Below are 18,987 nucleotides of genomic sequence, written 5' to 3'. Positions count from 1 at the left end.
TTTTTAAGGTGGTCACATTTCATTATTTTCCTTTGCCATAGTTGCTTTAAATGCTTATTATTTGAATAAAAATTCAAAGATACTTTACTTTTATCTTTCAAGTTGCTAAAATATTTTTATAATTAAGAAAGGACACCCCTAGAATTACAATTATTTCTCGGAGGCTTTTTCTGGTTTCTTTTGACTTGACAGATAATCTGGAATGGCCCAGCATGTCCTTTTTGATTGCTTCATTTTTTTTACATCATTCTTCATTTTATGCATTTTTTCCATCTCAGTTATAATCCCATTGCCAATCACTAATCAGAATTAGTGACTGGTATCATTTTGAATAGTAGTGACTGTAGACTAATCTATTAAATACAGAGAAAACTGGACCAACTGAAAGGGCTATTTTAAGATCTTTTTAGAATGGTAATATCTACTAAATTCTGCTCACTTGTAGTGACCCTGAAAACAGCTTCAGAGTGTGTGGGTTTAAGGCATAGTTTTTAAAAAATAATGTTTAAAAAGAATTCCAATTTTACAAGTAATTTGGTTATTTGCTTTTGATATTTTTTTGAGGTAAAGAAACATAAACCTGGATAGTATAGTGAATAGTCATGAATTTTCATCAAACTCACAGGATTGTGATGATGACTAAAGCTCTTAATTCTCGTAATTCCTAGCACTGAGTAAGCTGTAAGTAGCTGGAGGCTGCTGAGTCTGTACTGTTGCTATTGTGATAAGCACATTGGCTTTTAGAGCACATATTTAGTTCACATTTTTTAAGTTGTTTCTTGATTGGGTATTTTGTTTAGGAACTTGTTTTTGTGTATATACTGTGATGGTGTAGAGAAATCTGTTTTATGTTAATCTGTTTTTCTCAAACCAGATGGTTTATGGTACATATACTCAGGAGCCTAGTAAGGTACTATAGGAAAAGAGCAAAAAAAATGGCTTAGCTGCAGCTTTTTCTGACATGTTGTCTCTGTAAGAGTGTTGTTGTTTTTTTTTTTCTTTGAAAAAATTAAAAGAACATGGGCACAGAGATTTAAAAAAAAAAAAAAAAGCTGTCACAAAGATAGCTGACCTTGACCTTTATTTCCACTAATCAGCATCTTTTAAAAATCTTGTCTGTACTTATGGTAACAAGTGAATTGTGTTGGCATGATCACCTTTTCTGCTACATTAAAGGACTTCCTACTGTGTTCACCTCTATCTGAAAGTATTTTCAGCCCTGTGTCCATAGCAAGTTTATGCATAAGCACTTAGTACCCCCAAATGGCATGTAGATGTGGTTTTGTTTTATTTTAGAAAGAGGGAGAGAAATGCAATGGTCTATGTATTGGAGGGGTAAGAAAGGTCCAGATCTAGTTTAACTTTTTTAAGACTCTCAATCTAAATTTTGGCTCAGCACATTGGCATCTACTAAAAAAAAAAAAAATTAACCCAAAAGAGTCAGAATGTTCCTAAAAAGTACTACTACTGCTTTTTTTTCCTTGTTTGTTTAGACTAATTCATTTTATCTCACATATTGAAAGGGACAATTCAGTACCTAGTGACACCTCATTACAATGTTAAGCATAATGTCTTTACCCACTTTATTGAGATATAATTGACATGTTACATTGTATAAGTGTAAGGTGTTCAATGTATTGATTTGATGCTCGTATATTGCCAGACAATTACCACTATGGCATTGGCAAAGCAGAATGTCTTACACATGGCAAACAAATGTTTGAAAATTGGATGATTTTATTTTGAATTCTGTTTGAGTGTTTATTATGTGCTGGGCACTGTGTCATACATTAGGGCAATAAAAATGAATAGTGTGATCTCTGTTCTCCAAGATTTCGCACAGACTTATAAGTAAACAAGTTATTATGACGAGTTTTCTATCACACATAAAAAGCGTATATGGATATACAGCAAAAGGAGTTTACTTAGTCTCACTTTGAAAAGTGAATTTTATTTCATCTTTTTTTATGATCTTTAAAGCTCTTTGCACTTGAAACTCACTAGGACAACAGTTTTTTAGGTGAACAAAACTTTTTTGAATTATGGTTGAGCATGTTATGTACTCATAGGACTCCCCAGTGCATTCTCTGGAGGAACATAGAGTTTAATTGGGGAGATACGACAAATATTATGAAAAGTTAGGTAACATTTCAAGACAAGATAGAAGTGATACCACAGGATAGTTTTTGAGTAGTCTCCCAATGAATTAATCATACGAAGAGAATTCAGAGGACAAGTGCACTGTGCTTAATGCGATGAGGAAGGGCTTCACTTATGCCGTAGCTGTTCTTTCTAAGTCCTCAGGCCGCTTGTCCCCTGATGATTCCTTTTTCTCCTATGAGCCCCCTTGTGTGTTTGTCTTCTTCCTCTCTGTTCTAAAGCATCAGTTCATTTCAGCCTCTCCCTCCATGCCTGTCAGTATCCAAACACCCAATCCCAGATCTGTCATACTCCCTTCTTCCCCCACTACTAAATTCAGATTTCTGAGCTCTGAAGGAAGTTTTATCTAACCTGACACATGGGTCTGTAGTTTTTCAAAAAGGAAATCTGCTTAGAAAGCCAGCACTGTTCCCCCTGTGTCTTTCTAATTAGTATATTTTTTCATCCCTGTGAATTTATTAATGACCTACAGCCTTATTTAGAAAATCTTTGCCCGTGATCTGACCCCTCTTTCATCCTCTATATATTTTCTACCTAATCTTTGCAACTGCCCTCATCCTCAGCAGATGCATGGTTTTACTTGGAAGGAATGTATATTTGGGGTGGTTTGGGTGAATATAAAAGTGTTAAAAGTCTTGGGGCCCTCCCTGGTGGCGCAGCTGGTTAAAGCACTGCACTGAGAAGCTAAAGCCACTCCCGCATGAGTTCGAAGTACACTGCTGAGAGGAGCAGTGGGCGGGTCAGGAGAGGTCTGCCTCGCCATGTGGATCACCTCCGGGGCAGGCGGGGATTGAACTCATGCGGAAGTGGCTTAAGCTTCTTTGTGCTGTGCTTTAACCCGCTGCACCACCAGGGAGAGCCCTCTGCATGGCTTTGTAACCTACACATCCACCTGGTGGGATAAATTTATTTTTATTTTGGAGAAAAGGACACTGAGGCCTAGAAGTAGTCATGTAGTTTTCCTGAGGCACAGGAGACAACCTGAAGTTCAGCTCATTGCTGTACTAATTATATTAGGTTGCCTTCCCAACTATTTATTCCTAAAAGGAGTATGTTTTATTTGGTTATGTACACTTAGCACCTACCACAAGGTATAGTAAGCACTTACTGAGAATGAAGTGATTTGATTCCTAAAGAATGTGAATGTTCTAAGCAGAAGAAAATATTTAGAGGACAATGGCCATGTCAGTAGGGTTAAAATGGTGTACGTTTCTGAGAGCAGCATTGGGGGGGGGGCGATGGGAGGCTTTCCATCTGAGTTCCCTGACACTTCCCCACCTGCTGCTGTGCCAGTCTTCTTTCGCCCTTTCAGTAAAACTCCTCTAAGGGTGCCTATCTGATTCTCGGCTCTTCTCTTTTGAATCTGGCCTATTCTGACTTTAGTCCTACCACTCCAGCAGAATGGCTATTATATCTAGTGGCTCTGTCTTGCTAAATCCACTTGCAATTTCTCAGCCATCTTCTTACTTGATCTCTCTACATCATTTGACATGAATGATCATTCGTATTCATTTTATTGTTTTCTTACTCCTTCACCAGTTACATATTTTTTTCCTCCTTAATGAATACATTAAGTGGGTTTTTTGGTGGTATTGATTTTTCTACTTGCGGTAACACTGGAATCCCCCCAGCACATATTACCACCGCAATGCACGCACCCCCAGCACACCCATGTCCCACCATCATAGACCATTGTGCTTCCCACCCTCTTTGTTCTTATGGCTTCTCCAATACCTCCCTGCCTTGGTGCTTCAGTTCTGTAGTTAGCTATCAAGGGATAGTTTTTAAGTTTGTCTTTATTAGTTTACTTTGTATTCCACATATTAGTGATACCATCCATTATTTCTTTCTCTTTCTGACTTACTTCACTTAGCATTCTTTCAGGTCCATCCATGTTGCTGCACATGAATGAGTTTATCTATTTTGATTACTGAGTAGTATTCCATTGTGTATGTTTATGCACCAGTCTTCTTGATTCATTCATCTGTTCCAGGACGCTTTGGTGTCCATAATTTTGTTATAGTAAGTAGTACTATAGTAAACATGGGGGTGCAAGTTTCTCTTTGAATTAGCATTTCTGATTTTTTTGCCTAGGAGTGAAATTACTGGGTTGAATCTATTTTTAATGTTTTTGAGACACCTCTATACTACTTTCTAAAAGGGCTGAACCAGTTTGAATTCTCACCAGCAGTGTAAGGGGGCTATTCTCACAGGTGTAAGATGATAATCTCATTGTGTTCTTGATTTGCATTTCTCTAATAATAAATGATTGTGAATATTTTTTCATGTGCCTGTTGGCTTATTTGAATGCTGTCTTTAGAGAAGTACCTGTTTAGATCTTTTACTGTTTTTTAATTGGGTTTGTTTTGCTTTTGTAGTTTCACGAGTTTTTTTTTTTTTTTTTTTTTTTTTTTTTTTTTTTTTTTTTTTAGATCTTTGGTATCAGTCCTTTGTCAGATGTATGGTGTGCAAATATTTTCCCTCATCCAGTTGGACGATTTCTTTCTCTGTATAGAAGCTGTTTAGTTTGATGTAGTCCCAGCTGTTTATATTCTTTTTTTCTTGTTTTCCTTGCTGTTGGGGATGAATCCTGAAGGCAATACTAAATAATGTCATGAAATGTTTTGCCTGTGTTTCTTTTAGGTATTGTATGGTTTTAGGTTTTACATACAAGTCTTTGATCCATTTTGAGTTGGTTTTGTGTACGGTCTGAGATCGTGGTCTAGTTTCTTTCTTTTACATGCAGCTGTCCAGTTTTCCCAACACTGTTTATTGAAATGATTAAGATCCGGTTCCAGTGTATGTTTTTGGCTCCTATGTCATAAATTAACTATCCATATAGATAATGGATTTCTATTTGGACTCTCAACTCCACACTGTTAGTCTGTGTGTGTTTTGTTCCAGTACCAGGATGTTTGGATTATGGTGGCTTTATAATATAACTTGAAGTCTAGAAAGTGATAATCTCCATTTTCTTCTTTGTCAAGATTGTTTTTGCTGTTTGGGATCTTTTGTGACTCCGTATGAATTTCAGTAGTGTTTGCTCCAGTCCTTTGAAAAACACCATTGATATTTTTATTGGATTGTGTTAAATCTGTATATTGCTTTGGGTAGGGTGCCATTTTGGCAATGTTGATTCTTCCAACCAATGAGCAGGGAATATTTTCTATTTTATTTTATCTCATATTTCTTTCAACATTGTCCTCTAGTTTTCTTTATGTAGATCATTTACCTCCTTTGTTAAGTTTACTCCTGAGTTTTTTGTTTGTTTTTTGTTTTTGTTTTTGGTGTAATAATGAGTAGGGTCACTTTCTTAATTTCTTTCTCTTCTATCTCATTGTTTGTATATACGAAGGCAACTGATTTGTGTGTGTTGACTTTATACCCTGCCATTTTGCAAAACTGATTGTTTCAATTAGTTTTCCATGGAATCTTGAATGTTCTCAATGTATATTGTCATGTCATCTGCAAATAATAGTTTTACTTTCTTTAATATCTTTGGATTCCTCTTATATCTTTCTTGTCAGATTGCGCTAATTAGAACTTCCAATACTCTGTTGAATAGCAGTGGTGAGAATGGATATTATTGTTTTGTCTTAGATCTTACTGGAAAAGCTTTCAGGTTTTCACCATTGAGGATGATATTCTAATGTGATGGGTTTGTTATAAATCACTTTTATTATGTTATGGCATGCCCTGTTCATCCCCAATTTTTTGAGTGTTTTCATCATAAATCGATGTTGGATATTGTCAAATGCTCTCTGTGTCTATTGATATGAGCATATGGGTTTTATTTTTTAAGATTTTATTTAATTTTGCATAGAAGACCTGGGGCATAGGCTAGAAATGTGGGAGGTGAGAGGATTCACCAGAGACAAGAGTGGGGAGCAGAATAGGCAAGCCTACTGAAATACACTGCTAAAAGGAGCATCAGGTGAAACCAGAGAGGTGTGCTGCACCATGTGGGTCAGCTCCCTGGCCAGGGATTGAGGATTGCCATGGGGTTGAGACTTAACCCAGGGAGGCCACTGATCATATGGTCTTTATCTTTTTTTGTTGCTGTGGCGAATTACATCAATTGATTCTCAGATGTTGATTCATCCTTGTGTTCCAAGTATGAGTCTCACTTGGTTGTGCATATAATCCTTCTAATGCATTGTTGTATTCAGTTTGCTAGGATGTTTGTATCTGTGTTCATTAGGGAAGTTGATCTGTATTTTTCTTTTTTTTTCTGTGCTGTCTTTGGTTTTGCTATTAGAGTAATGTTGACCTCATAAAATGTATTTGGAATTCTTTCTCAATTCTTTGGAAGAGTTTGAGCAAGATAGATACAACTTTGAGCAGTTAGATCATCTTTGAAGTTTTAATAGAATTCACTTGTGAAGTCATCTGGTCCAGGACTCTTGTTTTTGTTTTTTTTTTGTTTTTTTTTGTGAGTTTTGATTAGTTTCAATTTCCTTGTTTGTGATTGGTTTGTTTAGGGTTTCTGTTTTTGTCCCTGTTCAGTCTTAGGTGATTGTATAAATCTACTGACTTGTCACTTCTTCAAGGTTATTCATTTTTTTCACATAATATAGATGTTCATAGTAGGTCTAATGAACTTCTGAGTTTCTGCAGTGTCTGTCATGATTTCTTCTCTTTAATTATTGGTTCTGTTTATTTGAGTTTTTGCCCTTATTTTCTTGGTGAGCCTTGTCTATCTCCCTCCTCCCCCCCAAGGAACTGGTTTTGGTTTTGTTGATCTTTTCGACTGCTTTTTTTTTTCTTTTTTTAGTTCATTTACATGTGCTTTGATTTTTGTTATTTCTGTTCTTCTACTGGGCTTTTAGAAGTTTTAGAAATAAAATCAGGGTGCCAGACACAGAAAATGAAGCCCTAGATAAGATAAAAATGGAGTTTTTTTGTTTTGTTTTGTTTTTATATGGAGTCTTATTCTGCTTACTCAAGTTGGGAGAGAAGGTTACATATTTCAGCTATTTCTTATTTCTTGATGTGAGCCTATATTTGTTACATATTTCCCTCTTAGTGTTTTTGCTGTGTCCCATTAGTTTTGGATAGTAGTGTGCTTGTTTTCAATTTGTCTTGAGGTATTTTTTAATTTTCTTAGATTTACACTTTAATTCAGTGGTCTTTTCTCTTTACTTTCCACTTGGGTTATTTATACATTTGCATATTCAACTCCATGACTTTTGTTCCACTTCATCTGTTCTACTGCTGTTACTTTCTCCTGAATTTTTAACCTCTTACATTTCTCTTTTGAAATCCTGAAACTCCATTTTTATCTTACTTAGGGTTTCATTTTCTGTCTCCAGCACCTTGATTTTATTTATAAGGATATTTACTTTTTTTTCTGAGTTTTTTCCATGTCTTTGACCTTATCATTACCATTCTAAACTGTCTGACAGGAAGAATATAGCTTCCATAGCTATGAACTTGAATTCTGCAGATTTGTTTTCTGTATTGTTTGTACTATTCCTTTGAGAACTCATGTTGCCATTTGTTGGGTTTTTCCCTCAACCGGTTATTAGCTTTGGAACTCAGCTCGTGTATGTGGGGTTTCCTATGGGTGTGGCTTTCTCCCCTCACTGGTCAGGGGGTCTCACTTATCTGGGCAAGCAGCTGGCAGGATCTCCTGGAAGGTCACAAGGCCTCTGCTGGTCTGGGCAGGGGTTAGTAGGGTTTCACAGGGGGTCACGAGGCCTCTGGCCACTCTGGTACCCTCTAGAAGTGGGTACCAGTTAAAATTTCTTACTTTATTTCTCACAATGGATAAAGTAACCCAGGCTCAACCTTTATAGTATTTCAATCCACACTCACTCCCTTACTGAAACTTCAGTAAATTGGATTAGTTAATCTGATCTAGTCTTCTATCTGTAAATACCATCAGCATGCTAATGACTCCATTGTTTATCTCTCTAACCCAGATTTCCCTCCTTGAACTTTAGAGCCTTAGTTAACTTGGTTCTAATAGCTCCACTTGGAAGTCTAATGGGGCATCCCAGACATAACATCCAAAATTAAGCTCTTAATCTTCTCTTAAAACCTGCTTTCCCTGCAGCTTTTCCTACTTCAGTTTACTTGTTAAGGCTAGAACCTTGAATGGTCACACTTCCCAATTATCCTGTGAGGGAATCCTTCAAAACATAGCTGGATATAACCATTTCACTGTTAGCACCCTGTTCACTCACCTGAATTATTATAGTAATACCCTAACTGGTTCTTCTGACCTTTGACATCTTAATAACTGTTCTTAAATGTTTAACATAAGTGAGAGCATATCACCATGCAAAAACCCTGCAGCAATTTCCCATTCAGCTCCAGATAAAAACTTAGAGCTGCAATGACCAGCAAGACCAACCTGGCCTACTGTTATCTGACCTCCTATCCAATTTCTCTCCCTGTGTGAGGTAGTTCAGCTGCACCAATGTCTTTGCAGTTCTTCAGACAAGCCAATCACTGTTCTTGGTCTTCTTCCTGAACTGCCTCTTCCCCAGGATAGCCATGCAGCTCAGCTAGTTCCCTAACTTCTTTAAGTTTTTGCTTAAAAGACACGTCCTGAGGGAGTCTGCCCTGATCACCCTGTTCATAATTACAACCTATCTCACCTGCTTGTGTTTTTCCCCACTTCTGCAAACCACTTAACTGAGAATGCTCTTTTTTTCTCTTGTTTATTTTTGTTGTCTGTTCTTGCCATGGTGGGAAATAACCTCCATAAGGGCAAGGATTTTTCTCTATTTTTATAACACTTATATAAAATAATGCTTGTGTAATTACTGAGTACTCAATTGACTTAGATTAAGTTTAGATATTTACATCTAAAATTTTTTTGACAATTGTAAGTTTATTTAAGTAGACTTTATAAGGGAAAAAGATGCGTGGGTCCCAAATATAAAGAAGATACATTTCACCAGGAAAATTTGTTAACAGCTATATATATACCAGCCTTTTGTGCTCCTCAGTGTCACATGGTATTAAATTATGTTTAGACCAGTGTTGACATGGAACTGGATTTTAGATTACCTTCTTTCTACCACAACTAACAAGGCTTTAATCAGGGCATTAAAGAGCTCTAAATATGCCTTGCTTTTGAATCTGCATATCAGGAGGGGGCTGGGAGCCTGAGTGGGAGGATGTCATGTCCCAGTGATTAATGATCTCTGGGAAGCTGAAAAGGAGAGAGTAATATACACAGTATTCCTACCCCCTGGAGTAGGAATGCAAACACCATTGTGCAGTTCTGTGCATAGTCGCTGACTTCCTGGTAGCTGGAGAATTTCATACTCTTTTACCACAAATAAAACTGTCAGAGAAGTGACAGAGCTCAAAAAAACTGGCCCTCCTTACTTAAAAAGAATAGCTCAAACACAGTGAGCCAGAAAATTAATTTTGTAGTTGTTTGGGAACCCAGTTTAATGAGAAATGGGGAAATGGGAATTTTTCTTGAAAAGCCTAAATAAAACCTTCAAATATTTGTTGAGTCAAACTCTACATTTGGATTCTTAAATTTACCAAATTCCTGGAAACTTTATTTTAAATGAATTTAAGAAAAACTACTTTGTAATGAAATGGATAGTTCTAAACTTATTCAGTGTAGTCTCTATGGTAGATTCATGGACTCATATTATGGATGCCAGAGTCGGTTGCCGTGTGTTTGGGGAAAAAAAAAATTTAAGAAATTCTAAGGTAGAGTTCATGTTTTCTTTCTTTCATTCCTAATGAATTTACGGCTTTTGATGTTTCCAAATCTTTGTCAGATAGTAAAACATTTTTAAGAGCCAAAAGACCACAAAGTATTGCAAAAAATTTTAAAAGAATATTTGTGGGAAAAACAAAACTTCTCAGTCAGTTGTGATTACTTACAGTTTACCAGACAATAACCGTAAGGATAGGAGCAGCAACCAACAGTATTAACAATGGTAGTACATTTTTAGTATGGACAACTAAAAAGTTCAGGAATCATTCTCTCATAGGACTTGTTAAATTATTTTTGTTCATAATTAAGAGTCTTTTGATGCCCTATACATTGCCACTCGTTGTGCACTGTAATTTTTAAACTTTGATTTGTTATTAATTTTTTCCGTGATATGAAAAGAAAGGAAGTACTTATTTTGGAGAAATGCAACCAGACTTAAAGAAAGGAAGTATTTATTTTGGAGAAATGCAACCAGACTTAAGGGCAAGAAAAGAACAAACTTTGTATGATTTCTGATTTGTTGTTTATTTTCTTTTTGAGGGCATAACTATAAATTAAAAGGAACTACTGTGGTATAAATCAAGACAATCAGATGAAATGCTGAATTTAGTTTTCAAGTGACTAGTCTTTAAAATTGCATTTGCAAGAGTTTATTTTTAGTCAGGATGTAGTTATTTTTAGATCTGCTTCTCTGTCAGTAGGAAATATAATGCCTGTCTTTCCATTGTTGTTTATCAGGAAGTTCTGAGGCACAGGCTTATAAGATCCAGTTAGCAAGAACATCACCTCTCCTGTTAGATGCAAGAATATGCAATAATGCATTAAGGAAAATGTAATTGGAAATATGTCTAATTTTCACAATATTATTATCATAGTCTCTAGTACACTGACAATAGGAAAAGATTTTTAGGGAATACCGATATTACAAGGTTTGGGTTCCCCCTACTGGTGTGCATCCCAGGCTCATGTATTCATTAACAGATAGCAAAGAAACCTAGGGAGTAGAAATTTCAAGTAGTTATTTAGCTTTTTTTAAACAGACTCGGTGATGAGAGAGGCAGAAAAGCACCATTACTTATTTTCTGCTAATGCCTTACCAAAAAATGAGATGATCTAAAATGTGTGTTTTATACATTGAGAAAGAGCAGAACAATCCTGTAGTACTTGGTTTTTAATGCTGTTGTCTCTGTGATAAGCTACTTATATTTAGTGCTTCTCAAAATGCTTTCTATTGTAATCTAAGGAATAAAAAATCCTTTTGGAACCACAAAAGGATTTAAAAGCCCAAGGAAAAAAATGTAAAGCTAGTATTATGTCATAATAAAATTAAAGAGCTAGTGTTAAAGCTCACTAATTCCTATTTTAACATCTCAGAAAGTAACATGACATCATGTGACATTGTGTGTCTATTTAACATTTGTTTAATTTGTCATGTGTGTATTGGAAGCAGTTCTTTATATTCTCTTAGTAAATACCAAGTAATATTAATGGCACATTTTGAAAAAGAAAAATTTTAATTGACTCCTGAAAGTCACTTCTGACCTTCTTATGCTTGTATTTTAAAGGACTAATCAAATTAAATTTTTGTATTTTTAAATTGCTTTTCAGCAATGCAGTCAACCTTTTAAGCAACGTTCCGGTCTCTTGTTTGGATGTTCTCATTTGTCCGTTAACCCATGAAGAAACAGCGCAAGAGGCAACCACTCTAGATGGACTGCCTAGTGATAATACAGATGAGAAAGAAACAGTGTCGAAAAACAATACCATGGTATACAATGGTATGAATATGGAAGCTATTCATGTTTTGCTCACTTTTATGGAGAAGAGAATAGACAAGGTAAGGCTGATAAAGGTTTTGGGAAGATACTTATAAAGAATGTAAATGTGACCTGTACAATCATCACAAGACATGATTTTTAAATCTAAGCTTATATATTTGTATACATATAGGTATGGCTGACATCTTCCATTATGGTTTATACTCTCCTTTGTTATATAATAAATTGCTGAAAGGATAATACCAAAATTGTGACTAATACATGAACACAAGGAAAAATGAATTAAATTTTGTGTAGGTATTTTGTTAAAAGATAGAAGTAAAAACTATTCTCCCCAAACACCTGGTGATGAACACTTTCCAAAATACTTAAAGGACATTTTTTTTTTTTTTTTGATCCTCTAAGGTCATTGACTGGGCCAGTGAAGACTCTAGAAAATGTAGGAAAATCCAGGAAGGATAAAAGGATATTAGTAAATATGAAGCTGATCAAGTGGAAATAGTGTTAGAAAAGTAACTTTTAAATAATTTGTAAAGATTTGGTAACATAAGATTTCTCCACCTCAGAAAAGGAGTATTAATATGCTCAATTATAGTGGACTAATACTGTTAGAAACTAAACTAATGTGGTATGTATGGTTTTCTTTATAGGGAAGCAGCTATAGAGAGGGTCTAACTCCAGTTCTCAGCTTATTAACAGAATGTTCCCGAGCCCATCGAAACATCAGAAAATATCTCAAAGATCAGGTAAATGCTTAGTGCCTATTACATATGAAAGTTAATCTTGTGTGTGTGTGTGTGTGTGTGTTTTAACATAGGATGAGTTAAATTCTTTCATGGGTGCCCCCACATACCCAGAAAGTCAGAAATTTGGGAAAGTTAGGATTAATCTTTGAAATCTTCCTAATCAAGAAATAAGTGATCCTATGTATATGTGTTTTAAGTCATTCATTCATTTATTCAGTATGTTTACTTATACCTACTATGTGCTATATTCTAAACACTGACAGATGATTCTTTGCCTTGTGAAATTTATCTTATAGGGGGAAGGGGAACATTAAATATATACATGAATGTTCAAAGAAAAAACAGAAGGAAAAGGGGAGGCTTAGGGGAATTATAGACCCCCCTCTGAGGAAACATTTAAATGTGTAAAGTATCTCTGAGAATATCTGGAAGAGTGATGTACCAGAGAGGAGTTCCAAGTCCCTGAGAAGAGTGCTTCAGTATGCTTAAAGAAAAGTAAGAGGGCTAAACAGCAGTGCACAGAGGAGAAAGTGGTAGATGAAGGAAGGAAAGTAAGGAGGAAACAACAGAAAATCATACCAGATTTTTCATTTTCTTCTAAGTGAGATTGGACCATTTTAAGAGAAGTGATGTGATCTCATTCATATTTAAAGATACTCCAGCTACTATCTGTAGGATGGACTAGAGAAATAAGAGTAGGCAGGAGGAGACCAGCACAAGAGAGAACCAACAGTAAGGCAGTGGTCAGTGTTCGCAGGAAGAGATCAGAGGGAAATTCATCTCTCCCCACTGACCTTTGTGCAGCTCACTGTCAGGTCCTTTGTCCCCTTTGTCACGATGGGCCAATTGGCCCTCTTCTTTCTGTGACTATTCTCTGCCTTCCTATCCAGGATCCCTTTCCCTCTTACCTTTTCAAGAACTTAACTCCTGCATTTCTTCCTTCTCAGATTAATCTTTTATTAATATACTGGATCATTTTCTGTGTGTACACAAAACACATCTTCCATCTTAAAAGGAAAAAAACTATTTCCTTTAATCACTTTTCAGGTACCTCCCTGTTTTCCTGCTTTTCTAATGTAGTGTTCTTCAGAAGGATTTCCTTTATTAGCACTCTGTTCTTTTTGTTCATCTTTGATTCTCTTCTGAATCTATTGTAATTATTTTTTTCTTGCGTTCTATCCTATAGCAAAGGTGTTTATCAAAAATGTCATCCTAATGTTGCCAGTTGTTCCTTTTTTATGTTTCCAGTAGCATTTTGATGTTAAATTGAGTATTTTCTTCTTGGGATACTTACTTTAGGTTCTAGGACATAATAGGTTCTTCTACTTAGCAGTGTTTGAGAACCCTTAGTGTCTTTGTCTCAATTTCCAATCCTTTGATGGTCACATTTAGCATTCATAGTTTGAAAATAATCTCTGGGCTCATGACCCCCAAATTTATACCTCCCATCCTGAACTGACGCCAAGCGACAGCCAACCTAGTCATTTCCTCTCCAGTGTTCTGGTGTCTTACATTTGACATACCTGAAACTGAGCTCCTGGTTCCCATACCCTCTACCTATCCCTGCCTCTTTTTTCTGCATGTCAGTACATTCACCCCACTATTTTTTATTAAAGGTTTATTTATTCATACAGAACTGGGGTACAAGCCAGAGATGTGGAGGGTGAGAGGATTCACTAAAGACAGAGTGGAGCAGAACAGGCAGATGGACGAAGTACACTGCTGAGGGGAGCAGCGGGCGGGTCAGGAGGGGTCTGCCGCACCATGTGGTCACCTCCGGGGCAGGCGGGGATCGAACTCATGTGGAAGTGGCTTTAGCTTCTTAGTGCTGTGCTTTAACCCGCTGCGCCACCAGGGAGGGCCTCACCCCACTATTTATTTGTTGATAATATAACTCTATCCCTAATAAATGAATCAAATTTATTTTCCCCCTCTATTTATGGGCAAGGTTTAGTAAGCACCTTACCATGTATAGAGCACACTAATAGATATTTACCAATAAGAAGAGTTTAGAAAGTATAGACTTTCTAGAATGTATACTCTTTTGGAAGAGAGAGATTGCTGAAAGCATAAACAATCATTTAAACAAAACAAAAAAGTTAATTGAAGAATTAAGGTCACTTCTGAGTTTGGTTATTTTAAGACATTCTCAGCTAACTAGAAGAACTTGGTGAAAAATAATAAAACATGAGAATAAGTTTTTGTATTTTGACTTTCACATAAGGATGCAAGTTCAACTGAACTGGATTGTACTAGCTATAATGAGGCCAGCTAAACAAAAAAATCTTAATAAGTGCCCTCCCTGGTGGCGCAACAGGTTAGGATGCAGCACTGCAAGCTAGCTGCAGCTGCTTCCATGAAAGTTCAATCCCCTGCCCCAGTGGTGACCCACATGGCGCGGCAGGCCTCTCCTGACCTGCCCACTGCTCCCCTCGGCAGTGCACTTCATCAGTCTGCCTGTTCTGCTCCCCACTGTCTCTGGTGAATCCTCTCACTGCCCCTGCACCTCTGGCTTGTACCCCAGTTCTATATACATAGATAAATAAATAAACCTTTCTAAAAAATCTTAATAAACAGCTTCTTTAAGTGAAGGTCTTGACCACACATTATATAGATATGGAAGATTATGAAACCCACTCCTTGTCTTCAAAGAACTATAGTTGAAGAGATGAGATATGACAAATAAAAGATAGTCAAAATACAAAGTACAGAATACAAAAATTAACTTCCTTTATGAGGAGGGTGCACTGTATATGGTGGTGACCAAGAAAGATAATTAAATAATATACAAATAAAGAGCCTGACACAGTCAATAATAATTTGACTTTGCAATTTATCCTCATTTCCTAGCATAGTACCTACCTTATAGAAGTCAGTTATCAATAAAACATTAATTTCTTTCAGGAAGTATTTATTGGACACCTATAATATGCCAAGTGCTGAGCAACAAATATAAGAAAAAATTTCTACCTCCTTGAAATTGACACTGGAAGGAAGTAGACAGTAAAGAAATACTGTGTGAGGTGGTAGTAAGTGCTATAGGAAGATTAAAATACAGTAAGGTAGATGGTAAGAAAGAGAATACTAAAGATTTGCTATACAGGGTAGGCAGGGAATGTCTTCTTGAAGTGACATTTGAATAGAAAGACTTCAAGGGATCTTTAAGCTTTCAAATTTCTAGAAAAAGTTTCTAGGCAGAGGGACAGCAGGTACAAAGACCATGAGACAGGGCAGTGCTGACATGTTGAAGGAGTTCATGGAGGTCTTTGTGGTTGTGGTAGTGTAAGCAGTAAGTATAGCAGAAATGTAGTTAGAAAAGTAACAGGAAGCCCAGTTATATGGGGTTATAAGGACAGTGGAGTTAAGTGGAATTAAGGGAGTTGTAAAGACTTCATCTTTTGCTGTGAGATGCAATGCCATGGAAACTGGAGAACTTTTAGGAAAACAATGATATAACCTGACTGTCAAAAAGATTATGCTAGCTGCTAAGTAGAGAAGAAATTAGAGGGACCAGAATGGAAACTGATAATCATGTAAGAGGGTAGGGTAATATTCCAGGAGGGAAATATTGGGGGTTTGGTTTTAGTTAGACTTAGAAGGTAGTGAGAAATGAATAGATTGTGAGTATGTTTGTTGATCTATTCGATGTGGGGTTGAAAAAGAGAAAAGTCAATTCTGTTTGTAAGATTTTTTTGCTAGCTGGTTGGAAAAATGTACTTGCCATTTAATGAGATGGAAAACTAGAAAGAACAGCTGTGGTGGAAATGTCAAAAGTTCTGTTGAAAACATGCTAAATTTTAGAGACCTACAAAAGTTTGAAATCAGGAAAAAAATCAAGATGGAGATATAATATAGGGATCTATCAGTATATAGAGCATATAAAATCATAAAACTAGATGAGAACATCACTAGAGAGTGAAAACCATGAAGAACAAGAACTCGACCTTGAGTGTTCCAACACACTAACAAAAGAGATTTGGCAGAAGTAGTTGAGGTGAAACCACCACTGAGACAGGAGGAAAACTAGAAGGCGTCAGGGTGGATAGGTGATGAGTGAGTGAACAAAGGAACAGACAGACAAAGCAAACTGCATAAGCCCTCTGAGAATACTTCAGTAACATAGTGATGCTAGTGCTGTGTTACCTCCTTTGCAGGATTACTGTGAGGATGCCTAGAGGAATGTATGTAGCCATTTATTACCCTAAGTAGCATGTAGAAAGTACTGGATGATTGGTAACTTTTTATTATGAAACAACTAGAAAATATAAGTAAAGAATCTTTAAATAAATATTGGAGAGCATGCTGCGGGAATTAAAGGGTAAAAATCAGTGTAAGTCAGGAGGTTATGAAAATGTCTATGGAAAAAAGAGAAACGTCACTCAGAATTTAAAATGGATTTTGATAGAGGCAAATAGACATTCTAAAAGCTGAGCTAAGTAAAAATTGGAAATGGATTTTGCATATATCATGGTAGTAGTAAAGAGCACTCTCTTTTCAAATGAAACCTCATTATAGTTATGATATTTTATCTAAAGTTTTTGTTTTATTTGGAAGTAAACCCATTTTTTTATGGGTAAGAGTGTATTTCCACTCTTATAAAAATGAAGCTCAAAATATATGACAAGACCGACCAGTTCATTATTACCATCCTTGCTTACTCTAGTGCATAATTCACAGTGGCTTTTGCATTTGTGCGGTTAGGTTTTACCACCATTGAGGGATGTGACAAATCGGCCTGAAGTTGGCTCAACTGTGAGAAATAAGCTGGTCCGCCTCATGACACACGTTGACCTTGGAGTCAAGCAAATTGCTGCTGAATTTCTTTTTGTCCTTTGCAAAGAGAGAGGTAAGCTAGACTCTTCTGCCTTTATGTTTTTTATCTTTGTGGAAATTTGAGAAGTTTTTCTGTTAAAAGTAACCCTCTCATTCTACTCTTTTGAAAGCTTGTTCTCTGTTATTAGAGGACCTAAAGAGCTATTTAGATTAATAATTTTAAAAAAATTTATATTCCTAAAGTCTGTCACGGTAGGCCCTTTGGCTAAGATAAAGTGTAGTATATTCTTACAGTCTTTGAGACCTCCTGATATCTATAAACAAACCAAACTTACTAATCTGGATGAGTCAGGACCTGGAACTATTATGAAACAACTGCTTAAGTAATTCAAGTGCTGCTATTTTGATAACTAGGCAAAGGTCCGGATAAGTTCACCTTTTTAATTCCCTTTGGAAGTAAAACTATAGGAGTTTTGGTTTCTTCACTAGGTTCTTTAGTCAGCGAATAGTTGTTGAATGTAAGTAATATGATACACGGACTGAAAATACAGAAATGCCTAAGAATCAGCCCTTATCCTTCAGATACAATAGAGGTAGGGAGAAATTAAATAACTACTAGAGTGTAATAAATACTTACCTTCTGAGACACATTTAACAATTAAAAAAATATTTCCTAAAGTTATATGGTTATTTGCTCTACAGAAAGTAAGATCTCCAAGCAAGGAACTTAAGTTACTCAGATGTTTTTACCTATTTCTTAATCTCCTAGTTTATAAATGTATTAATATAAGACTCCCATTTAAGCAGATTTGTATCCACTCTTTTTTGAAGTAGTCCAGTTTTGTGAGATCTTAGATAATTTTGATATGGAAAATTTCATTTCTATAAAAAACTTAAGTCGGTTGAATTCTCTTCTCCCTCCACGTGCTTTATTGAAGTGTCATAGATAAAATTGTACATATTTGAAATATATAATGTGCTGATTTGCTATACATTGTGAAATGATTACCACACTCAGGTTAATTAACACATCCATCACTTCACATAAATTATCTTTTTGTGTGGTGAGAATGCTTAAGACCTACTCTGTTAGCAAATTTCAAATGTACAATACAGAATTATTAACTGTAGTCACCATGGTACATTCAGTACTCAGAACTTATTCATGTTATTACTGAAAGCTTGTGTCCTTAACCAGTTACCTCCTCCCTTTTTCCATCCCAACTCTGGTAACCACAATTCTACTATTTTATGAGTTTGACTTTTGTTGCTTTTTAGATTCCACCCTCAAGTTAGATCATACATTATTTGTCTTTCTGGCTTATTTCACTTAGCATGATGCCCATGTAGTCCATCCATCTTGTCTCATATGACAGAATTTCCTTCCTTATCATGGCTCAATATGTTTGTGCATGTGTATGTTTGTGTCTTTGTTATCCATTCACCTGCCAATGCACACTTACTTGTTTCTGTATCTTTGTCATCATGAATAATGCTGTCATGAACATGGGAGTATAAATATCTCTTGGTGTTACTGATTTTGTTTCTTTTGGAGGTACACCCAAAAATGGGATTGCTTGATCATATAGGTAGTTCTGTTAATTTCTTTAGTACCTGCTATACTGTTTTCCATTAGAACTGCCACCAGCATTGTGCCAAAGATTCCCTTTTCACCACGTCCTCACCAACACTTACCTCTTGTCTTCTTGACAAGATCCATCCCAACAAATATGGGAAGATATCTCAGTGTGATTTTGATTTGCACTTCCCTAGTGATTGGTGATGTTGAACACCTTGTCATGTACCTGTTGGCCATCTGTATGTCTTCTTTGGGGAA

The 18,987-nt window shown here is 36.2% G+C and overlaps 1 protein-coding gene across 8 annotated transcripts in view; it reads left to right on the top strand.

The window, feature by feature from the left end:
- Nucleotides 1-18,987, top strand: part of RIC8B (RIC8 guanine nucleotide exchange factor B) — a 93,260-nt gene that overhangs the window by 41,076 nt on the left and 33,197 nt on the right. For all 8 annotated transcript variants that reach the window (XR_001145043.1, XR_001145042.1, XM_004675721.2 and 5 more), the window contains 3 exons: nucleotides 11,462-11,690; nucleotides 12,282-12,377; nucleotides 17,079-17,223. Coding sequence is in view for 6 of the 8 variants with exons in the window: in XM_004675721.2 (XP_004675778.1) it covers nucleotides 11,462-11,690; nucleotides 12,282-12,377; nucleotides 17,079-17,223 (470 nt within the window). In the remaining 2 variants the exon portion in view is untranslated. The remainder of the gene's footprint in view (nucleotides 1-11,461; nucleotides 11,691-12,281; nucleotides 12,378-17,078; nucleotides 17,224-18,987) is intronic.

Source organism: Condylura cristata, unplaced genomic scaffold (assembly GCF_000260355.1).
Source record: "Condylura cristata isolate star-nosed mole 26May11 unplaced genomic scaffold, ConCri1.0 scaffold00004, whole genome shotgun sequence".
Taxonomy (NCBI): domain Eukaryota; kingdom Metazoa; phylum Chordata; class Mammalia; order Eulipotyphla; family Talpidae; genus Condylura; species Condylura cristata.
The sequence above is the reverse complement of the archived record's forward strand: the minus strand, read 5'-3'. Positions and strand labels throughout refer to the sequence as shown.